Genomic DNA, 25,849 nt, shown 5'->3' on the forward strand with positions numbered 1-25,849 from the left:
GATCCCATTACAGATACAAGGATATTCTGGGTTAAGTTCCAGTTATAAGAGCTGGCATTGTTAATGTGACAGTATAGGCTTAGGTCTCAAACCAGGTGCTTGATTTACCACTTTTTCTATTTAGGTGAAGGAGTGTGGGATCATTCATACAAGACCGAGTACAGGGGCAGGAGCTTTTCATCTATCAGAACAGCTAAAGGTAATTATAATTCAGATCCTTTTAGAGAGGAAACAGTAAAGTCTCTTGAGTTTCTTTAGGTGCTTAGCAAGGCACATGTCAAAGGGTACATTATATTCCGTGACATAAGAGGGGAATAAAGTGGGACTGTAACTTATGTGAGAAACCACAAATGAGAAGTTTTGCAGGGTAGAAGGATTTCCTAACAATAATATAGGCATGGCTGTTCAATGAGAGTTTATCGATGCACACTAAATCCTCCCTGTAGAAGAAGAGAGCAGGCTCTGCTCTCTATATCGTCTTCCTCCTCAGCCAGTAGCTCCAGTACCAGAGTAGTTAATGCAACCCAAATGACCAAGTATATATCTATGGCTTCTTATGCCTAGCTACCATGTGCAACTTGTAAGGGCATTTGGCAGTGGCAGTCTGGCATGTTGCATTACGTGTCGTTTCCATTAGAGCTGGTTATATGACTTTGGTTGGCAAGGGGTGCTTTATATGTCTAGAACATAAATGCAGTGAGTTGTAATTATATTATAACCATATATATTTCTCCTGAAAACAGAAATTTTATTTCATTGTATTTATTCTTCCCACCGAACATCAAATTTAGAATAATACAGAGTGATATGCCTTTCATGAAAATAAACACATCAGAGTGGCACAGCTCCCTGCAGTTGAAACAAGCTTCAACTAGTAAATGCTGAACACTCTTGGTGTGTTTGTTTTTGGTTATTTGAACTCTGGTGTGTTTGCTTTTGGTCATTTGAATTTTTGTGGCTTGGTGTTTCTTTGTTCTTACATGAAAATAAAGTTGTTAATATCTTTACACATTACATTACCTAACTCATGGCATTTGTAGTGCAGACGTATGGCATATTTTTCTGAGAAATCTATTAGAAAATGACAACTGGCTTTATAGATATGGTTATACATTGTTATGCACCACTACCAATTGTCCTACATAGGCATTTGTCTCCCCTTTTTTGCCATTTAGTTGACAACAGCATATATAATTTGACATTTATTCCCAGCTGCAGAACTCAGCAAATATCTGACTTATATCAATAGTGAGTTCTTATGTGATTGTAAATAGAATAATGCTTATTTCTGAGAAAACAAAAAGTGATATTTTATCTCAGTCAAAATGTTATATCAAATTTAAAAAACAATAAAATTGTTTCCACGAAAAGGCTCAAACACTGTGTCTCAAAAGAACTAATATCCATTTGCAGAAAATGAAGAGGCACAGTCACGGCTGATGTATCCAAGATAAAAAAATCGTTACTCCAGTAGACAAACACAAGCGCTTTCACCAAATAGGCATCATCAGGTGTAACAATTAGCACAGAAGAAACACACACCTTTATAGCTCATATAAAAGATCACATGACAACACTTAAAGACACATCAATATAAAAATTTAAAAAATATTTTTATCATTAAATACAGATTTAAAAGCATAAATGCAACAACACTAAAAAAACATACAACCTAAAAATATAAACCAGATAGAAATATAAATACTATCTACCTCCTTAGAGGTCTCGACTTGAGTTTAGGTTTCAGGAGTATAGATTCATTAAGGCCATGTCCAGCATCACTTCTTAACCTGCTATCCAGGTGGATTCAAGGTCTTCAGTTTTATTGCGTATATCCCCAAGTCTAACATTCTTATAAATTCTAGCAATAACTAAAAACATGAACTTGTGAGTAGGGTCAGTATTCATCACGTGTTTGGCAAGTGCGATAACTTTATTGCCCTTACTGATATTATAAACATGCTCCCTGATACGTTCCTTAAAGGAACGATACATTTTTCCTACATAAAACATTCGACATTGTGTACAGTGAGCTAATTAAACAAGGTGTGCTGTATCACATGTAGCACTAACTCTAAAATTATAAATCCTACCACAATCAGGGTGCTGAAACTATGAACTAATATCAACATAATTGCACCAATTACAGTGCCCACAGGGTCTAGTGCCTGGACAGTTCCCAGAGCTAATAACGTTCCTCGGGTAACATAACCTACGCTTCAAAGACCTATTGTTTTCAAACAAAAACCTAGGTTCAACATCTATCAATTAGCTATCTCATCATCTGTAGTGAGCACATTCCAGTGTCTTCTAATAATGTCAGTGTACTCATTAACATCAATAGAATATTTTATTTTAAAATGCAAACCTTTACTATCACATCCATCTCTCACTTTACCACTTAGTTTACATCCAGAGAAAAAATAAGGCCTTGCTTGATGTTGCCTCTTGTCAACAACCCGAGCTACATTACTACAAATAAGCTCATCTTCATAACCTCTATCTTTCAAATGAATTATAACAGTGTCAACTTCTACTTTAAAATCATCCTCTCTGGCATTAAGCCTGGAAGCTCTGTAAACCTGATTAGACACCACATTGCTGAAGACATAAGATGGATGTGAGCTGTCCCTATGTAGAAGGTGGTTAACATAACAATCCTTCTTGTGCAGTTTGGTATAAACTTCACCCACGCCGTCCCTGGCAACAGTTACATCTAAAAAATCAATATCAGTATATGAAAACTTCGAGGTAAATTTCAAATAACAAGTACTGGTATTCACGTATTCTGTGAAAGCTTGGAAAGTACCAACATCACCGTCCCACAAAATATATATGTCATTTTTATCTTGGATACATCAGTCGTGACTGTGCCTCTTCATTTTCTGCAATTGGTTATATCAAATTTACTTAACGTGCATACAGGCATCCATGTGCTTGAGTTTATGTTCTATCCCTTGACTTTAATAGTGTTAGCAAATACAATGTGCTATACAAGGCTTAGATATCTTGTCCTGCACATTCTATAAGAAAATCCATTAGGAATACAGAGATACTGACATATGCAGACAAGACCAAAATATGGGCAAAATGGCCATTGGGAATTGACAAACTGCAATATTTTCAGAACATTCTCTTTAAAATAAGTGTAGCTATCAGTTCTTTTTAGGGTAACACATGCAGAAAACATAAAATGTATAAGGATATATTATTGTGATCTACGTCTGTGCAAAAGTAATACCACTTTTTCCACTCATTTTTGCTTCTGTGCCTGCTGACAATCAAGCATCTCCAGTTACACTCAGCTCATTTGTTTTTCTGTATCAGAGATTGTACCCCAACTCCAAATAGGGTGAGAGCTGTCAAGGGAAGCCCTCATGCAAGCAGCATTGAGGGTTGTGTATGCTGTCACTGGTAGCCCAGAAAATCAGGTCATTTTGTATAGTCCATAACCCATCTCCTAGGTGAGGAGATTAGCTACCCTCATTACTGCAGGTACTCACTACTCCTTCCCCTTTGTAAGTACACATTCACATACCCTCAGTAATGAAGGTTACCACCAAGTGCATGCTTTGTGAGATGCCTCTCCTCTGATGGAGTATATCTGTGTGTGTCCCTACACTGCCCCTCCCTGGCCCATGGTGGGTATGCCCATCCTCCCCTGCCAGACCATTGAGCAACTGAATTGTAAAAGAACTCAGGTTGCTTAAGTCATAACAAATGGTTTATCCCTCTATGTCACTGGTGCTGACCTAAAAACATCATTATTTTTGTCTATGTGACATGTGTTTGAATAGTGGCATGGGTGCTGCAGGGGCCACAAAGAGGAGGATGGGTTTGAATGGCTGATGCAGTGCAGCCATGCTGGAGCAGTGAAATAGCTAGGCTCACCACATTAGTGATGCCTACTGATGGATGGATGATCATTCATGGAAGACAGCATGTAGACTCGCATTGTAGAAAGCAGTGTAAGCCTCTCTGAAGAAAGGTTCCATATATCTCTCCCCAACCAGGGGACAACTGCAAGTCTGCAAGCTACCTACTAGGGAGGGGTTCAATGACAGAGGCAAGGGACCTTTACAGGAGTAACATCTGACCGACTCCTTAATAAATGACTCTTACCTTCAAGTGGAATGAAAGGGATGGTAAGACCTATCCCTGGAGTAGAATGAAATGGTCATAGTGCTATGGTCCAGTCCAGGTATGCATGGCTCTCACCTCTGCAGGGAATGAGTAAGCTATTGGGAAGCACAAATAGTGCCACTGGGCAAGCCCCATCAATGGCTAAAAATAGTTATACCATTTTAAGTGGTGCCACAAAAAAGTATTTTTGATAAAATTCAAGACACATGGACTTACTTGCCTCTGAAGTTATAAAATATTATATGCAAATCATTGTGCTAGTATTATTTGCTCTATACTTTATGAGAATATGTCAAACCATTTTGGGGATTTACCCTTCCATACAACCAGCAAACACAACTAAATCAGTCAGTAATTTGAGAACAATAGTCTTTAAAATAGTCAATAATAAACCCATTAACCTTTTAACTGTTCAGCGTTAATTGAAGGTGGTATCAGACTATATGGAGAAGGAAAACAGTAAAGAATATGTGACTGACTAAATCAATACTACTAACGTTGTAATAGGTTAATGTGTGTTCATAGGTTCATAGGTTCATAGGTTATGTGTGTGTGTGTGTGTGTGTGTGTGTGTGTGTGTGTGTGTGTGTGTGTGTGTGTGTGTCTGTGTGGTATTCTTACATACAATGCAGCATAATGTATTTTGTACGGGAAAACCCATAGTACATTTCTAATATCTATGAAGACTCACTGTGAGAGTGCCTAGAGCTGCTCCAGAATATCTGTGACTACAAGTATAACTGCCTCCTACATGGCAATCACATTAACCTAAGAGGTTGTCAAAGCCCAGCTATAGAAGATAAGAATAATGGACAGTACTAGAAGGATATCATAACACATGCAAAAAAGAGTACATTCATTCATTTTCTTACTTTTGTAAGCTGGCATGCTAGCCCTCTGTAACTAATCCAACATATTAATGCCCTCTATTCTTCAGGTTTCTTACCTTTTATTAATCGACTTTTGCCTGGCTCGGACGTCATCTTGTTTGCTGTGCCCACTCCGCACAAAGTCGTCAGCTAACCGATTAATCTCATCAAGTCTTCCCTTTCCAGCAGCCAGGTCTGTAAGAAAGTTCTGAAGAACGAAAACATATTCAGTAAGGTTTTGTCTTACGTAGTCAATACTTCTAAGAAAAACTGCAACTGCAGATAACCTTCATCTTCTCCATGCTCTCTCTCTCTCTCTTTCACTTCAAACTGTGCATAGATGTTCCTACAATTACCTCAGCGACATAACTATGGGTGCTCTAAGTTCAGTGATACCAAGTTTTACCTCACTGCATTCTGCTTTAAAATTTTATGTCACTGTGAAGTAAAGTACTTAACAAGGAATATGGAATGTTTCATTTTATGAAGAGTACTTAACAGATAAGTGGAAGGCATCCTAGAGCTCACTTTCAGAGCTGACAGGAACTGGCCATTTTTGCCAAAAAAAGTCTATCAGTTCCTGGTGAATCACAATAAATGTAAGCATTTTTCCAATAGCTACTGACTTGATTAGTGGAACCATTCCAGCATTCCAGCTTTTCTTTTTTTTTTTGTTTTGTTTTATTTTTTTTTAACATAAATTAATGGCTGCTCAAAGCAGCAGTGCAGTGTTTTTTGATATCGCTGCTCAGTCCCACCTATACAGTGCATCATAGTGCGTGAATGCTCTGTGAGCTGCACAATTCATTATCTAGAACTATGTAGGTTAATGGCTACAAGAGAGGCAGAATTTTACTGTCAGTGGTATAGTAAAGATCTACGGTTTGGTGGATCTGAAAAAAACGGTGTGGTTTAGTTAGTAGAAGGTAAGTTGTTTTTTTTTAATAATTTCTGTCAAGAAACCAGAGTTACAGTACTCAACTGCTCAACTGTTCCCAATTTTCCAGCTTTACATTTGTTTTTCTACAGAAAAAAAAAACTCTGGCAGGAAGCCAGATTTATACATCTTAAGTCTTCCTGATTTGTATAACACAATACCAATATCATCAGCCAATAATGCCTGACATTAGAGTTTCATACTTCTTTTTCTTTAGAAAATGTTTGTTGATTTAAAACCTGTTGTTCCATTAACTGTTTAACTAAAAGAGTAATATTTAAAAATAAGTCATTGATTTTGGGCCTTTATTCTTCCCTCCCCCCAATTATTTATTTACTTGTTTATTTTCTGATGGATAATTGGGTAGCTAAACTGGTCCAAAGACCATTTTCAGCAATGACTAACGCCTAGATGGACACACACAGCAGAAGTGTAATATTAAAGCATTCACAAATAGGTATTTGAGATCGTATATAAACATATACAGTAGTAGTTTGTATATATTTATAAGTTCCCTATTAGATGAACAAATGCTTAAAATGTCATGCACAACATGCTCAATAGCTTTTAAGCGAACGTTCATCTAAGCAAAACCTAAGAATGTCGAAACAAGGAGTTTTGAAAAGTTATAGTTGGCCAGCCATCAGGAAGCCAACGGCTGACATCAGAACATTCACCTTGTTTAGCTGTTCTTACAGTCCTCCACTGTGGTGCAGTCTTGTCATTTACCCTGTGCACTGTCATGACAGTCCTCCACTGTGGCGCGATCTCGGAGTTGGTATATTTAAGTTAGGGGGTGGGGGGTGAAGCCCCCCACTTTATTTTGTTTGTTGATTTGGTTTTGTTTTTGTTTTTTTTTGGTTTTTGTTTTTTGGGTTTTTTGGGGGAGGTTTTAATGGTGTACAGTAGATTTTAGCCATCAGCCGTTGGCTTCCTGATGGCTGGCCAACTATAACTTTTCAAAACTCCTTGTTTCGACATTATGGGGTTTCGCTTAGATGAACTTTCGCTTAAAAGCTGTCGAGCATGTCGTACTCAACATGTTAAGCATTCGTTCATCTACTATAGACCCTAATTATATTCAGAAGTTGTAGTTTGTATATATGTTCAAGAATCAAATGCCGGAAAGAAGAAAATACTGGCAATGAAAATGCTCGAATAGTCAAATCATGACATTTCATTGCCAGTATCTTCCTCTTTTGGTCCATTAGTTCTGGAGTTTTTGTAATTTCACTCACTTTGGAAGAAACCATCTTTTTGTTTCAGTTTGCATCTATAATTAAAGAAAGATGAAGAAAACAAATTCACATAGGGAGCAATGCCAGCTGTAAAGGTCAGTTATACAAAGTTTTGATGATGCAGGTTGACGATAAGGAGTAAAAAGCAGAATTACTAACCATTATTTAAAAAGCATGCACGTACTGTATCACTATGGTGTTGTTTAGACAAAGCTGTTTCTAAATCTACATAAGCTTCTTTTCCCTTAGGTCAGAAGGAACATTGATCCAGATGGCTGGCCTAAGCCTTAAAAAATTACCTTTACCAAACAGTGTTTTAAAGGGTAGTCTGTGCAGAGAAATATGGTTTGGTTGGATATTTCAAAGTTAGCAGTTTGGTTCTCTGCTGGAGCGAAGTCTTTTCAAGGAAGGGGGGCAGTATAATTTGTTCAAAATGTTACACATTAGTGAACTGAGTAAATAGGTGGTTTTGTCAGTTACAGCAAGACAACTTACTGTCTGAAGAAGAAGGCAGTAATAAGAACAGGTGTCAAGAAGAAGGGCAAATCTGCAAATGTTATTTACAGTGGTCTGTAGTCTTTTTGTGTTGTGAGAAGAATGGAAGGTCAGAAGAGGAAGACTATATGCCAGTTTAGGGGGAAGGACATTTTTAGCTATGGCCAGTCAAGCTACAGGGGAAAGAAGATGCGAAATTCTATAGCACAGCTTCAGGTGGAAAGGACTTTGTTCATATATTTGTGGATAAAAAGGTGAGAGAATGAACAAGGGTTAGACCTAAGTATTTATATCCATTGGCAGTGGGTATAATATTGTAAGTGTGGGTAAACAAGGGGATTTGTGAGGGGATAAAAATAGCATAACATTGTTTTTTGTGGTTTATTAACAGTTTATTAGTTGAGGCCCCGTGGCAGATATTTGTGAAATACCATTGCAGCTAGGTTTGCAAACTGTTTGGACATTTATTAGTTTGAAGTAGGAGAATGTCTTCCATGTTGACTATAATGTTTAAAGAAGGAAAATAACCAGGGAGGCCACTGATAAATAAGGATAAGAGAAAGGGGGCTAGCACTTAACCTTAAGGGACCCTTGTGTTAAGAATGCTAACTGTAGATATAAGGTTATTTGAATGCACCTGAAATGTTCTATTCTCCAGATAACCTTGGAACAATTTACTAGTATTTTGATCAAAGTTAAGTTTGATAAGCTTGAAGAGAAGAAGACCATGGTCAACCATCTCAAAAGTTCTAGCCATACCTACAGAAATTCCAGCAGTAATAAGGCCCTCATTCATATTACAGAAGAAAGGAGAGTGGTTATGGTGCTGAAAACATTTCTGAATCCATGTTGTATATGTGATAAAATACCTTAGCTACTTAAGTGCTTGACTAGTAGTAGTCTGTATAGAAGTTTTTTCAAAGATTTTTTTTTTAGCCAGAGGACATAGACTGGAGATAGGAACCAGTATTTATTGGATTTAGGGGAGGATACTTTGAGGGCGGCCACGGTGGTGCAGTGGTTAGCATTGTCGCCTCACAGCAAGAGGTTCTCTGGTTCAATCCTCGGCTGGGGTGCCTTCTGTGCAGAGTCTGCATGTCCTCCCTGTGGTCACGTGGGTTTCCTCCGGGTACTCCGGTTTCATCCCAAAGGCATGCTGCAGGTGGATTGGACACTCTAAACTGGCCCTAGGTGTGAGTGCGTGTGTGTGTGCCTTCTGTGGAAGGTTGGGCGCCGGGCTGGCAACTCGACACTGTAAAACTCCACTGCCAATCATGAGCGGACAGGTAATCCGCAGTGGCGACCCCTAACTGGGAAAAGCCAAAAGAAGAAGGGGAGGATACTTTGAGAGGGGGAATAATGATGAAATATTTTAAAGCTGGAGGTAATAGATATATGTAAGATGTTTAGTAATATTCTTTGTAACTTTCCTAAGAAAAATAAGACAAAGCGTTGAATGTTTAAGACAGGATTATTTAATGATTTTGAGTAAGCTGTTAGTTTTTTACAGAGATTTCCCTAAAGTGCAAGGTAGCTGCAAAATTAGCAAGAGGGTAGAGGAAGATTGTTTACTGAAGTTTGAGAATTATTATTGGAAGGACAGAATGAGTTTGTGATTCCACAGTTGGAGGATAGTAGAAATGATTTACAGCCTTCTGCCTGGTTAATGCCATTGCTTCCCTTGTTCATATAATGGGGGTGATAGTTGCTGTGGATAAGAATAAGACCAGTCAGTTGTTTAAGTTCTTTCTATAATTGTTTGGGATTAGTGACAGCTAGTAGTTGTTTATCACGCAAGTGGATTGGTTTCGCAGTGTTAGTAGTAATTTTGACAATGATATATAACACTTTGGTTTTATTTACATGGAATCTAGGCACTATCTCCTTGTTTGTTCTCAATATACTGAGAGAACCAGGATGCTGTTGGCTTTGCCCCTACTTCCTGAGCAAAGTTGAGAGTTATGTTTCCTCATTTTGCTTCACAGATCCTAGTAAAAGCTATGACATTCTAGCTTATTACTAAGGGTTGTTTTCTCTAAGTGATGAGAAGCATTTGAGTTTCAGACTTTGCATCTTTCAGAAAATGCATGCCAGTACAAAACCAGTTATTCTAGCAAGGTTCTGAATATGATATCAATAAGGAGAAAATATTAAATGCATTACAGTGCAGTCATTATTTTATGCATTAGTAGCTATAACTACTGAGGCTGTCCCTAGAGGAACATTTCTGCTGTTATACAGGGTTTCTAGGACTGATGTGATTTGTGTGAATCAGCCTGGGATATGTTGATGTGTGGCTACTGAATGTGTGGAGCATAGTTGAAATGCATTACATGATCATCACTTTTTTATCACAATCAGAGTCTAAACTGCATGTAGACGTGTCTGTAACTGCTGAGTAAGGGTGAGGGTGAGGCTGTCTGTGGATGAAAGTAACTGACCTTCTTGTCATTTGCTCAGTTAAAACAGTCACTAAACTGGCTTGGCTTTGCAGGACTGGTGTGCATTTGTCAGAAGTGAGATGACTTTACTGTGACTACTGTGTGTTTGTGTGAAGCAAATTTGAATTATCATGACCATTGCTATTATTATTATTTTTTATACAACAATCAGAAGTCTGAAGTGTATGCAGTTAGTAAAATGCATGTACTTAATAAGGACAGACACTTTCTGTGGATAGAAGTGTCTCACCCCCTGCTGTTGTTTGATCTCCCTAAGCCTAAAATCCCACTCCCTAAGTCTAAAATCTCCCTGGGACTTCCTCCTTGTGGGTGCCTGCTGAACTCATACTCATTTGTGCATGAGCAGCAGCCTACACGAGCTTCGAGGCAGTCGAGGCCTTAGCTTCAATACAGTGTTTTAGAATGCCTGGGACTTGAGTGTCTGCAGTGCTCCACTGTATTGCTAGATCACTTGATGGAGGTATTCAGTGAAACCCTTGCCAGTCTGGAAGTGCATGAAAACCAAAAGCAGCAGCAGTACCTTTCTACAAGGGAAGCAACTGGAAAAAATATGAGGAAGTACAAGATAATTAGCTTAACAATGGTGCCATAAAAGGACATGGAAAAAATTCTAATGAAAAGCAATAATAGTTCCAAATCTGATCCAGTTTTGGGAATGGGTTAAAGGGGACCTTGGCAGTGTCTCACTAGATTTCAACAAAGTCTTTGACACAGTCACACATAGGCAGCTGCTAGAAAAGCTGTGAGGGTGGGTCTAAGATTGAAGAACTGGACTGCTGCATGGTGGAAGGTAGGTCACAGAGGGCTGTGCGGACAGGTATATTACCAAGAAGTGGGGAGATGAATAGTGGAATATGGAAGGGTGTGGTCCTTGGTCCAGCAATCCTTTATGCATTACTTTTGGGAATATCTAAGGAAAGAAAGACCAGGATCAACACCTTTATAGATGACAAAAGTCAGGTTCAGTAGAGGAGGATGGGAAAAGTGTCTAAAAAGGATTTTGGAAATCATATCAAGTGAAAAAGAAGATGTCATTGGAATTATGTTGGGCAACAATGACAAATTTTGTTAATTGATAAAGTGGAACCAGTGCCAACAGAGCAGTAAAAGGACCCAAGGATATTTACCATAGCTGAGACAGGGGGCAGAGATAGCAGATAACAGATGCTGGGGTATATCCCAAGATGGACAGATTCCAGAAGCAAAATAAATGAATACAAAAAAAATTAGTACTGCAAGTAGTTCTAGGGACCTTTAGGAAAAATTGTAGCAAGCTGTTAGATGGGCTACACATATAAACTAAAAACAGCAATAAATTGACAGTTTATTTTCAAATAAAAATGTATTCTATCATATGCAATATTCTGTTAAATAAAGCAGCTGTAGCTAGAAATAATTTCAGAAAAGAAACAGTTTTTAAGTTATAACTCTTCTAACAATATTATTTTCTTCAGCTGCATAGCCATTTACATATAGAGAAACATAGCAGTAAAGTAAAGTTTTTCTTGACCTAAAAGGGCTGTGGACTCATACAATGGCTAACTAGATGGTCATGGGGAAAATATGAAGAAAATGGCAAGGAAAGGAGTTGAAGAGGGAAGGTAGAGTGGTAAATTCACAAAAAGGGTGGTGTAGATAGGACAATTGTCTCCTGATGCTAGAAAAATGTAACATAATCTAATGTAATATTCACATAAACATGTGCATCTGTGTACACGTGTGTATCAAGCATGTGTATTACTTGGAGTTATGCATTTCAAGTGTGCATACTGTGTAGTTATATGCACTATTTAATATTGCAAAACAAATATTTAAGGGGTCAAGTGAACCATTTTAATTAAGGTGTCATTACATTATTGACACAGAATATACAAAAGAAGAAAATATCTAAGGAGCAGGACTTTTTAAGGAAAAAACAGCAGAGAATATAGCTTGATTTGAATGGCATGTGGATAAGCAAAGGAGCTATTATAGCAGGAGGTGAAAATGGGAAAGCAGGTTACAGAAATGAATGGAGAATTTGGAGGACTACTAGGCAAATATCTGAAAGGAATGAGTGGAATGAGTGGGTAATTGACATAAAATGATATAAGAAATTCTCAAACTTCAACAGAAAACATTATACTATTATTTAATAAGGGTGAAATTATAATAAAAGGTGTAGTGATCCATAGAAAGTGATATATAAAATCTAACAGTTGAGCTTTAACAGTGAAGAATAATGTGAACTATGATATAGCTTTAGTGTACCACACTCCTCAGGTATGCCAAAGAAAGATTTATTTATCCTTTGTTGACCAGGTTAGTCTCAATAGTCTCTTTTCAGATGACATCTGAGGTGGTATTTATACTACTAGGGGAAATTTGGCTGGAGCATCAGGGCACTTCCCATACTCTTTTCAGTAAGTGCAGTGGGGTATTTTACATCTATTTGAGCTACCACAAACTCAAGCAGATGTGGCCTTGGTTTAATATGTCATCCAAAGGACAGCACACATAGGAGTGCAGCACCGCTCTTATATTGCACTGCAGTGTCAGTTGTTGATCTACCTGGTGTGGGAATAGAACCTGCAGCCCTCTGCACTAAAGACAAGAGTGCTACCTGCTGTGTCATTGATACTGCAATGATAAGATAAGCCTATTGAGTAGACTTTTCTGCTAACACCACCACATAATCACAATGGTATTATATCAGGTAACTTTTTAATTGGAAATGCCTAGTCTCCAAGCTTAAAAAAAAGAAAAAAAAACTAAACATAACAAGATATGATAAACTTCCCTAAAATAATTTTTGTGTACTAAATCTTGTTTTTTTAACAAAAAGCATAAAATCCAAAATAACTTTTGGGCTGCTCTAGCAATCATTGCTGATTAAAACATGAATAGAGCTGAGCCATTATAGAATAAAGAGGCTAGAAAAAAGTTCTATTGATAATAGTAAAATCAAAGTTACATGTGAAGGGTTCTACCTTTGCAGTATTGGATATATATTCCAATTATATGAGTTCATTTAATAGTTTGATTTGCTGGAAGGGTCTCAGGGGGATTTGGTGTAAGTACTCAAGAATCAGCTTCCCCTTTCCAAGAGGAAGGAGGCAGCTAGACTTGCTGCATGGCTGGGCTCAGTCAGCAATCTGGAGAACTACAGAATGAAGTATATTACATATGTAATACAGTTAAGTAATATACTTATACATCATATGCAATAAGATCAAGTAATTCACTTATACATATGTAATACAGTCAAGTAATACACTTATACATATCCAATAAGATCAAGTAATATACTTATACATATCCAATAAGATCAAGTAATATACATATGCAATATAGTCAAGTAATAGAGACATATGAAATCCAATCAAGTGATACTGTAATCTTCCATCTTTGGTTCAGTATTAAAAGTGCAGCATTCATTTTATGAGTGGATGAAATAGTTGTGACATGCACTTGGAAAGCTACATTTTGCACATAAATCCCTGGGACGGTACAACTGATAAGATTAATTCAACTTAGTCTTGCCTGCCAGATCAAAGTTCCACTTAGAATGGAAACAGTGAGGAACACTGTTAAGTGTGAAAAGTTTCAATGTTAAGTGTCAATGATCGCATTCCAGAAAATCTTAGATATTTATTTCCTAAATATGTGTTACATAAACTGAAGAGTTCTTGCAGAAGTGTAAGAAAAAGCTGAGATATCTTAAAATGTAGAATTGTGTGCGTCTCAAGTCCTTTCTCCTACCTTCCTTCCTTCCTTGAGACAGCCAGAGTATCATATTTCCTAGCTGGCAAAGCTCAGCTAATTAGTAAAGTTGCTGTATTGTTGCTGTCAGTAGTTACCAGGTCCCTCTGTCTTCAGATAACAGACTGTTTAATAGGTTTATGGACCCAGGGCAGGGAAAGAATGCAGAGCCCTTACAAGCCTTGCCAATGCAACCCCATTTTAGTAAATATATATGATGCCTAGGGGCAAGAGGATGGCATGGATTTGCACCTATGCGTTCAGTATCTTACAGATTGCCCATGTCCATAAGGGACACGGGCACTACCCCAGGTGTGAATTTGTGATTCCCCGTCCTTTGATCTAAACTGCATTTGAAAAGGGCCAGGGAACGGCTCTGCTTAATGTGAACAGGAAGCCTGTTCCAAAGAAGGGACAATCTCTGATACACATATCTATCTCTCCAGAATGTTTTGTTTGAGTTACTATCTTTAGATCCTTAGATTGATTTATCTTTGTGCTGTTTAACTTGAAGATGTGTAGCAGCTTCATCAGGGCTGGATTTGTGAGTGCCTTGTAGGTCAAGCATAGGTCACCCCTTAATTGTTGATAGGAAACAGAATAAAGAGATGGAGCTTTTAGTCTATCCGCATAAGACATGTTGTTTACAGCCTGTATTTTCTTTGTGAGGCACCTCTGAGGTCACTCCAGCTGCTGTTAAGTATCTAGTCAAGTACGTGCCAAATAGCACACTGTACTCAATTATTGGTCTAATGAGGGCTGAGTACAGCGGGACTACAATTTCCTTGGATCCGGATGCCATACCTTTACTTATAATTTGTGCCACATAGAAGGACTTCCTCACCACTGTGGGCACACAGTAGCCAAAATTCAGGTTACTATCCTATCTTGTACCTAGATCTCTTACCTCTAAGTCTACTCTTAGGGGTGTGTTATTGGTGTTGTAATTTGCAGGGATATTTAACTTCCCAAATGGTATAATAATGCATTTTTTTCACATTCAGCTTTAGGCCATGGTTCTGACACCATTCATTTGTATGATCTAGAACCTCTTGAAGGATATTAACATTATTAGGGGATTCAATGATTGTCTCCTACATACAGTTGTCGGAAGACTTTGTAATCCAAAGACCTTTCACATTAGTCTTGACTTCAGAGAAGTATATTCTAAACAGGAGTGACCCAGCACTGAGCCCTGTGACACACCACTAGTAACTAGTCTCTTGCTGGATCTGGATTCACCCACTTTAACCGCATGTATCCTGTTCATGAGCCAATTGGTTATCCATCTGGGTGACGTAGGAATTTATGCTCAGTTTTGTGAGTTTATTTATAATATGTGAGTGGGAAATTGTGTCAAATGCCTTAGCCAGGTTGAGGTAGGTGGTATTTACTGTTTTACCCTCATCTATGGCCTTAGTGACTTTCTAAAGGAAATCCACCAGATTCGGTAGGCATGACCTGCAGCTGACAAAGTTGAATTGGGTCAGGTCTAGTACTTGGAGACTTCTGATGTCATTATTTATCAGGTCCATGTTTATTCTTTCCATGGGCTTACATATAATCTTAATTTTTTTTTTATTTTTATTTTACATTGATTAACCGGGAAAGTCTGACTGGATACATGTCCATTTTCAGCAGAGGCCTGGGGAGAAAAGCTCTGCATTGCAAATAAGTGGCACTTAAAGATGTGGTTACATAGAAATCTAAGCATTTAACAATTCACTGACAATTTATAGTCAAGGTTCTATTTAAATCAAGCAAACATTGTGGGCTTATGTTATAAATATACAGAGATAACTTAAAGGTCTGTAATTTCCCAGGTCAGTAGATGCCCCCCCCCATGCAGCAGGATGACTGTTGCTGGCCTCCACTCTATCGAGAGAAAGCCAGTCCAGAAGCTGTGGTTAAATAGAAATCTTAATGGGCCTGATAAGTCTTGATTTTAGCTCTTTAAGAGGGAACCTGGGATATTGTCATGCCCTTTTGAAGCCATGTTTTTAGCTTTAGAAAGTGCAGTGACACACTGTTCTTTGGTGATAATTGGTGGTGGAGTGGTGGAGGGTATTTCTTGGGGGAGAACTGGGAGTGATGGGGTGGTGAAATTTGAGCTGAATTTGTCGGCCAGCAGTTTGCTAGATCTTTCAGCTGGGTATTGGTGATGCCATCTACAACTAATTCTGCATATTGTTGGGTGTTGCCCTTAAGATTACGGCCATAACTTATGACCCCAGTGGGTTTAATGTGGCAAAAACAGCCATGGGCGCATTGATATGCATTTTCTTTCTTGGCAAAAAGCTTTCAAATGTGATGAAAGTCAAAATGATAAAAGGTCAAAGTGGGACAAATTCCTAAATAAAGTGTCATGAAGTTATATTCAGCTTCAACATGGCATGGCATTGGGGAAGCTGACTAGAACAGGAATGCTACAGAAGGAAAGAAGTTGCAAGGACATGATTTTTAATATGTAGACATATGATCACTTTGTAGAGCTGAAAGTACACTCTAGAGAAAGGAAATGTGGTGTTTAGGAAGTAGTCGTCTTGTAGCTCGCCTTTAACTGACTTGATCAGTCATATAAAAATCACCTTACAGTTGAGACATTGAACCTAACTTACCCCAACTTTGACAATGCCGAATTATTTTTTACCAAACTAAGATTTAACTAAAACAAACTAATAAACACAATTGGATACTATATGCCACCTTGAGAACCTACTCCATTGGTCTTGTAAGTCACTACAACAAGAAACCATCATCGTGGGAGATTTTAACATTGATTGGCTTACCTGCAATTCTCATAATCCCACTAATCATATAAACCTTCGTGGATTTACACAAACCATCCAAACTCCTACTAGAATTGACAAAGCATCCAAGAGGCAATCAATCCTTGTCTGGATGTTAATAAACAAACCAGTCCACCCCTCTCATTCTGGTTGCCTCCCAGTTGGCCTGAGTGACCATCTACCAACCTTTCTGCTAAGGCAGCATATCCATCATACCAAAATCACTGTCTACTAACTAATAAAAAATAAAAAGAACTTTAACCCCATCAATTTCATTGCTGCCCTTAGAAGTTGTACTTGGACCCCATAATACTTTAACTTCACCTTTCTATATATCCTAATCCTAAAGGTCCCTCCCAGAACTGTCAGAATCAAATCCAATATTGCTCCTTGGTTAAGTAAAGATACCAGATCACTCCTTAAAGCCAGAGACAAAGCCTGGGACCACTGGCACAAAATTAGGTCCCAAGCCTCAAAACAAGCTTAGCAGAAGCTCAGAAATAAAGCAAAGAAACTAGTCAAACTTGACAAGATTAATTACTATCATAATCTACAAATTAAGCATCAAAATAATCCTCAAAAGTTCTGGACAGCCATTAACAAAATTCTCCTTCCAGGTAACTCTAGTACTCCCTACCCTACTTTGGCAAGCACCTCAAAGAATATAGCTACTCAACTCAACAAATACTTCACTGAGACCATTCTAGCCCTGTTGAACCAGCAAAACAACCCCCCCACACACAACTTTGCAAGACATTAGGCAACAGCAACATCTTTACCTTTCAACCCGTCTCTATTGATACAATATGCAGATGCCTTAAAATCTAAAGCTCACAACACTGGCAGCAAACAAGCTACCAGACAAATTTCTGTGAATTGCCATCGATGCAATTGCCCACCCAGTAGCCATTCTTATTAACAGATCCTTGTCTGAAACCCTGGTCCCTGAAATCTGGAAAGTTTCCAATAATGTCCCACTTCTTAAAGGAGGCATTTCTACAGACCTGACCAACTACCGACCAATAGTTATTCTATCCCCTCTATCCAAAATCCTAGAGAGATGAATACTGAATAGATATGCAAATTATGGACTACCTACATTCCCATAAACTCTTGTCAAGCACGCAGCATGGCTTTCACCCCTCTCATAGCACTATCACTGCTCTAATGTCCTTCACCAATATGGTAAACCACCACAGAAACAATGGAAAGTTTGTATCTGCTATCTTTCTTGACCTCTCTAAGGCCTTTGACATGGTCAGACATGGTTTACTTATCAAAGCTCTTCCTGATCTAGGTCTTAGGCAATCCTCTATTGCCTGGTTCCAAAGCTATTTATCTGGACACCAACAAGCAGTTCTAGGGCAGCAAGAACTCTAAACCTCTTCTTCCAGTTACTCTAGGAGTGCCCCAAGGTTCCATATTAGGTCCTCTACTTCTTTCCATCTATACTAACAACATCCACACTTCTACTCTTTATGTGTCTGTCATCCAATATGCACATGACTCTACATTAATATGTGCAGCTTCTTCCTGACAAGAACTTCACTCACTAACACAATATTCCTTTCTCTCTGTTGAGATATGGCTTTCTGAATTAATTCCAACTAATTTTGAATCCTAATAAAACTAAACTTCTGCTCTTCAAACCTACTAGATCCACTGCATCATGTCCCCTAGTTCATAGGTTCATAGTTTCATAGGTGTGTACTAAGCTAATGGCCCTGGAGCCTTTACAAGCCTAGTCCATAGACGTGCCCTGGCATCGTGCCACCCAACATTAGTTCCCAGTGCCTCTATCAAGTAGAGTTACTGGAGTGATCCATGGGGTGAACTTTCTATTTCTCATCCAATCATCAAGATGCAGCATTTCTAACAGAGGTGGGTCAGACATGGCTTTGTAAGTCAAGCAGAGATTGCCTCTTAGTAGATGATATGAGACAGAGAATAGCTGGAGTTTTTTGAGTCTGTCCACGTAGGACATGTGTTTAAGGCCTAGGATCCTCTCCGTGAGGTACTTTTGAGGCCTTTCCAGCTGTTGCATGTGTCTAGTGAGGTACATGCTAAATGGGTCATTATACTCAATGATTGGCCTAATGAGGGAAGAGTAGAGACAGATGATGACCTCTTTCTTCCTGGATGCAAAACCCTTGGTAATGAGATGTGCCACATAGAAGGACTTTCTGACCACAGTGGCAATGTGGTGGTCAAAGGAGAGGTTGCTGTCAACCTGTGTCCTCAGATTTCTTATAACGCCTTCAGTGTTCAGTGGGTTCCCATCAATGTGGTAATTAGTGGGAACTGAGTTTTTCCCAAAGGGGATGATGATGTATTTTCTGGCATTAAGCTTAAGGCCATGGTTTCAATACCAGTCACTGGTCTCACTGAAGCCTTTCTATAGGATGCCTACATCACTTGGGGAGTTAATAATTTTATTTTTATTTTACATTTGTTGACCGGGCTAGTCCAACTGGTTATATTTCCATTTTCAGTGGAGGCCCGGGGAGAAAAGCTCCAATAGTAACACAGCAATATATCTCATGCATAATTAAACAAAGAAAAGAAGTTAAAATTCTAAAAAATCACTATGAATGAGAAGAGAAGAAAAAATTACACTTAATTCTAATAAATATGCAAGATAGGAATAATCACTTTACATTATGTCATCTGAGTTAATGTACATTAAATACAAGATTAAATTCATAAGTACATTTAATTTACTAGTGATTATAGGTACTTGAGGAGGGTAAAGACTTTTGAATAGAGATAGGAGGCAGTGAAGAGGTAGCCAGTAAAGAGGTAGCAATAGTGAAAGCAGAAGATTAGTCGGGGTACAAGAGGGGCATAGCCAGTGTGTTTTAAGATGTTTCTTAAGCCTTTGTTTAAAGAGCGGAAGAGAGGGTAGTAAAGTTAGATCAGTTGGCAGAAGGTTCCAGTTTTTTCCAGCAGTGTTGGAGAACAAGGAATCACCAGCCAGGTTATTAGACTTGATTATGGTAGCCAGGAGTTTGCTAGAAGAGCGTAAGGAGTTCAGATTACTATAGGAGGTAATTAGGTTAGAAAGTATAGGAGTGTTGTTAGGTTGGTCAAATAACCTGTGAACAATGGCAAGTTGGGAAAGTATCAATATATTTTTTAGTTCTAGCCAGTCTAGTTGCTTTAAGTTCTGACAATGGTGAGTTCTAAATGGATTCCCAGTGGCAAATCTAGCTACATTATTATAGGAGTTAGCTAGTTTGGCAAGATTATTTTTTTTTAGATTAGTGTAAATGGGTGAAGCATAAAGAAGGGTTGAGATTAAATGGGAGTGGGCAATTGTGGTTCTGGCTGTTGGAGTTAAAAAGGGTTTTATTCTATATAGAGAGCCCGATTTGCTATTAACTGATTTAATGGTGTTATTAATATGGTTATCAAAAGTAAGGTTATTGTCAATTGTGACTCCTAGCAGTTTGGTGGTAGAGTCAGGGGATATAAGGGTGCCATTTCTGGATTTTATTGAGAAATCTATCGGGGGGGGGGACTTACTGTTAGGTGTAAAGAGTAAGAGCTTGGTCTTTTTGACGTTCAAAAGGAGGCAACATTTTAAGAACCAAGCCTCAACTGCGCTAAATACTTTCTGGGTTAGAGAATGTAGTTCATTTGTGGATTTTCCAGAGAACAGTTTGTTGTCTATTGTTAAGGTAGGATTTGAACCAGAGAATAGCCTTGGGATCTAGAGAAAGGGATTCAAGGGTCTTTATGAGTAGGGGATGGTTTTGACAGATCAATAAAGAGTGATGATGAGAGGATGTTGTTATTACGGTTTCTGTTGATGGAGTCTGAAAGATAGGAGAGCAGTGGTGGTATTATGAAAAGGCCTAAAGCCATGTTGGCAATTAGCTAGCATGTTGTGTTGTGTTAAGTGGTCTATTAGCTGATGGTGAATGCATTTTTCCATTACTTTTGCTAAGGGTGATAAGAAGGCTATAGGCCTATAGTTGGAATAATCATTAGAGTTACCACCTTTATGTAAAGGGATTATGAGTGAGATTTTCCAGATGTCTGGGATTATTCCCTCTTTTATGGTTCTATTTATGAGGATGGATATAGGATAGGCTACCGATTTAGCTGCTATTTGCAAGTATTTAGATGGTAACTGGTCAGCAGAAGGGGTACAAGGTTTAAGTTTTTGAATGAGTTTTTGGATGGAAGAGGTTGAGATGGGTTGAAGTTGGAAAGATGGTAGAGTGTCATTCATAGAGATAGGGAAACTAGCATTGTCTGTGGATAGTTGGCGAGCTAGTGATTGTATAGTGTCTGTGAAGTAGGTATTGAAGGTGTTTGCAGTTTGTTGGGAGGTATTATTATCAGCTCCTAGTGGGGATGGAGTACTAGTGTGCCCAGGGTGTAGGAGTCTATTTATGCTTGACCAGAACTTTTGTGGACTATGGTGGGTTTCCTGTAGTTTACAATAGTAGTTCTTTTTGTAGGTGAGTATAGCTTTTTTTGTAATATTTCTCAACTGTCTAAAGGTATGTTGCTCAGAGATAGTTTGGGTAGCTGTCCACCTGGCCCAGGATTTGTTCCTAAGCAATATTATTTGTCTTGTGTCTTTTGACAGCCAGGAGGCCGTTTTGGACTTTATTCTAATAGACCTTTTGGGTGCGTGCTCATTTAGGATTGTTAAGAATTTAGAGTTAAAATATTTAACAGCTTTTTCAAGTGGAAGAGTCTTTAGAGGGTTCCAGTTGCAGGCGTTAAGTTCATTTTGGAAATAAACAGGGTTAAAGTGTTTATTGGACCATGAGGTTCTATAAGTGGGGGTGTTTGGAATATCATTTTTGTCTTATAATGTAAGTTAAGATGGCTCCTAGACATAATAATAGTAAGTTAATAATGGCTCCCAGCTTGCAGTCGTCTGCAAACTTGGTCAGCCAGAGTGCCTATATGTTGGCCTGGACTTCTGAGAAGTAGATGTCAAACAGGAGAGGACCCAGGACCGATCCCTGTGGGACTACACTCGTGACTGGTCAACAGTCTGACTTGGAGTCCTCTACTTTCACACTGTGTGTTTTTCTGTGAGCTAGTTTGCAACCCACCTACTGATACAGGGGCCTAGTTTGGGTGAGTTTATCAATAATTCCTGAGTGGGGAATGGTATCAAAGGCCTTGGCCAGATCAAGGCAGGCTGTATGAACTGCCTTGCCCTCATCCACAGCTCTGGTGACTGACTCAAAGAAGTCAACCAGGTTGAGCAGGCATGATCTACCTTTTACAAAACCAAATTGCATACTTAACATTATGTCTACGAATAACACTACTATTTCTCCCATAACAAATACCAAACTTCTTGGAGTATAGATTGACAACAGCAAGACATTTGATATTCATATCTCCCAGACCATTAAGAAAGAGCACAAAAAACTGGGTGTCCTATACAGAAATAGGCAGCTTCTTGCAAAATACACTAAGTCCACTATTTCACACACTCACCTAGTCTCTACACTTCTCTATGCTTCTCCTATTCTTACTAACCTTAGAAAGACTGATTTAGCTATACTCAATTCCTGCTACAACAACATAGCCAGGTTTGCCTCTGATTCTCCATATAGGTCACACCACTGTACAGCCCTAAAGCAACTCAACTGGTTAGAATTTCCCCAACTCTTACTCTACAATCAACCTACTTTAGCCCATAAAATTCAGAATCAGCCAGAAAAAACTCCTGCACTACAAAATCTACTTAATCCTTCCTCCAGTAATAGAACTCTCTGCTCCAGTAATAAATTCCTTAAAGTCAGTAACACAGCTGGGATATCACTCTTCTCTAACGTCATTCCTAAAATATGGAACACCCTGTCAACCTATATATTGTCCATCTCTTCCTTTGAACAGGTCAAAAAATCACTAAAACTCGTCTAACTAATACTTGGCTCCTCTGTTCCTGTATTAGTCCAGGCTAGTTTAACCCTTAACCACACCATTATCCCTTATCTGAATGATCACAAACTATACGATGTTTATATCTGATTCTCGGACACAAGACGTTTAAGGGTTTGCTATATTCTCTTGATTATATGTAGTCTGTTGGCTTATCTGTATGTGTATATTTTATGCTTTTGTATATTTTGATACAGCTGCTTATTTTCTATATTTAACCTAATCAAGTTGTATATTGTGGATTACTTGTGATGTTTGTTGATTGTGTCATTGTGGAGCTGTTCTCCCCAGGCCTCCACTGAAAATGGACTTGTGTCCAGTTGGACTTTCCCAGTTAACAAATGTAAAATAAATAAATAAAATATACTAAGCATATATGGCTAGAAATGCAAGTTAATGGGAAACTATAGAATGTTCAGGCACAGGCTGTTTTTTTATTCAGAAGGCCACAGAGAATATAATAACTTCACAAATCTGTTAATTCACAAGGCCTTTATGAGACATAAATTAATTTGTCTTTGAAACTATTAACAAGCATGTGTTTTTGTCTCAGAGCTAACATTTTATTTGGCATCCCTCATAAAATGTTGTCCAGTTACCCTACAAAATGCTTTATCCCATCTTAAATACAACTACCAGTTTTCATCCTGCTTATGTGCCAAGACTAGCGTTCAGTAACAAATACTTACTACATGCACCTCTTCTCTTTTAGTCAGAATTGTATCAGTCTGAATTAATTTATTATATAATCCCAGAGGGTGAACTCTCCATTTCCTGTTTTACGCAGCAGTATCTGGTCCTGCTTTATGTGCTAAGTTAGATTTGTAGAACCATTTTTACATATTTCTACCTGTCTTATTAACAAGGCTGCATTTTACTACATGAACATAAAGTAGCTTATCTCCATGATTGCTAACTGTTACCAATACCATTTTATTCTTAACTTATTTGTCTTTTCGGCTTTTCCAGGTTAGGGGTCACCACAGCGGAACTCCAGTCCACTAACGATTGGCAGTAGATTTTTATGGTGCCGAGTTGCCAGCCCATCACCCAACCTTCAGCGAAGGCACGCTTATTCACGCATGCCTTCAGCCAAGAATCGAACAGGAGAACCTTTTGCTGTGAGGCAACAATGCTACCACTACACCATGGTGGATTAACTACCATTTTATTCTTAACTCTGATCTGTAAATTCATGAGTATGGACAAAAGGTTAGCTTTTGTCCCTGTTCAGATAACAAACCTACCTATTGGATTCCCATTGCATGTTTGAACTTCGTATGTGCAATTCTCAGAACTGTAAGATTTTAAGAGTGATTACAGGGAAATATATACAAAGTTTTAAACTGCTGTGTCTTGGAAAAGAACTCTGAGACACACTGGAAAATGCTTTTAATGTGCAAAAATTAAGTTTCACACTTTGCTATTAGTTTAAGACTGTACTCAACTTTTCTCAGTTCGAGAATCTTGTCACAGTGACTCAAATTCCCAATAGATTACTTAAACTAACACCTATCAGTATACAGTTTTTCAGAAAGAAAGAGTAGTAAACATATTTTTAAATATTACATGGTTGCAAGATCTACATTTTTCTGCATTCGTGAAGGAATCTATGAGAATATATTGGGGAAACAAACAAGCAGCTTGTGACTTTCAGTATTAAATAGGATACTTTTAAACCTGTTCTGTTCAGTTTAGTCATTTCAAATAATGTATGTGAAAGCTTCAATTCATTATCACAATATTATTGTAGTATTGATGAATCCTTAGAGGGCATTATTTAAGTTGTCAGGCTTTTAATTATGCAAATATGATTTCATGGAAAGAACTGTTACAGAAAAAGAAATAGATTTAAGTCTTTTTCAGGCAAACACAGTCCTACCTATACTTCAGAAGGTTAGAATTACAGAAATTGCTGATTCATATATCCTGATCATGGAATAATTGAGGTCCAAATCATACAGGAGGTATCTGTGTCAGGCATGGCTCTCACCGAATCAGGGACGAATCTCAACAGAATCAGGGACAAATCCAGAAATAATCAGGGACAATTAGGGACATGTTTTAAATATTACTACTATTAACTTGAGACACTGACAGAATAAGAGTATATGAATTAATATACATCTTCTGAGGTAAAAGAAGTATATAACCTTATTATTGTCATTATTTATAAATTGATATTCACTACCTTTCCTCTAAGAGTCACCATTTTTAGGAGAGATTAAGAGGGACTAAGCTAAAATTTGTGTCAAATTCAGGGATATCCCTGAAAATCAGGGACAGCTGAGATGTATGGGTCAGGTCAGGAATACATGTAAGCTAGCTGAGTTGCTCAATGAAGAATACTGTTCTGCCTAGCTTAGGAAAAATTTCCACCTGGAGGCATTGGTCAGATGGGCTTCATAGCAGTTAAAGCCATCTTTGAGATTACAACCTGCAAATGTGAAGTGATGCAGGAATCTGTATCAGGGTCCAGGCTTTAAAGTCCAGCCAGCTATTACCCCAGTTGGAGGGGTGCATTCCTTTCCTGTATCAGCAGGAACCTGAGTGCCTGCAAAACATATCAACCATAAAGAGGTAATAAGAATGAGTGTTGGTATTTCTTTCCCGAACTTTGCGATAAGAAGTGGAGTCATCAGGAATTGTAGGAATGTGTAGAGAAATCTCCTATGCTATACGATGGAGAAAGTGGCTATCTCTACATCTCCCTTGCCTACTGCAGTGAGCAGAATAGGACAGAAGACAATGCTTTCCTTTGGTGACAAATAGGTCAATGCTTCAGACTTCCCCACTTCCAGAGCACTTAGACCAGCCATGACCTCTGAATTCACAAGACTAAAAAATTGGCTAAGACAATTTGCCAGTTCATTTATTTCCTCTTGAATGTGAACTGATGAAAGAGTGATGACCTTATCCATGACCCATTGCCATATGGTCACTTCTCTCCTGCACAGCAGCATCTGAGCCTGGACCCTGGGCTGTAACCTAGCCAATTTGGCTAAAAGCATAACTTCCTAGGTCCTCTTCAAAGGAAGTAACCTAATATTCAAGTGACCAGCTCCACTCATATATAGACTAGTCTCTGAACAGGACTGAGAGAGGACTTGTCCAAATTTAAGACAACACCCAGAAACTGCAACAAAGGAATGGAGCACTGCAGGGAAGTATTTAGAAAGTCCCTGAATAGGGTTTCCAGAACTTGGTAATCTAGACAGAGGAGCACATGGAGATCCTTCTGCAAGACTTCAGTTAT

At 38.4% G+C, this 25,849-nt stretch overlaps 1 protein-coding gene across 1 annotated transcript in view; it reads right to left on the reverse strand.

Moving 5' to 3' along the window:
- SPTBN5 (spectrin beta, non-erythrocytic 5) overlaps positions 1-25,849 on the reverse strand; it is a 1,783,454-nt gene that overhangs the window by 1,323,360 nt on the left and 434,245 nt on the right. The window contains exon 16 of the mRNA XM_044073536.1: positions 5,090-5,220. Coding sequence (XP_043929471.1) covers positions 5,090-5,220 — 131 coding nt within the window. The remainder of the gene's footprint in view (positions 1-5,089; positions 5,221-25,849) is intronic.

The sequence above is a fragment of the Protopterus annectens genome, chromosome 6.part0, assembly GCF_019279795.1.
Source record: "Protopterus annectens isolate FY-2018-M chromosome 6.part0, PAN1.0, whole genome shotgun sequence".
NCBI lineage: Eukaryota > Metazoa > Chordata > Ceratodontiformes > Protopteridae > Protopterus > Protopterus annectens.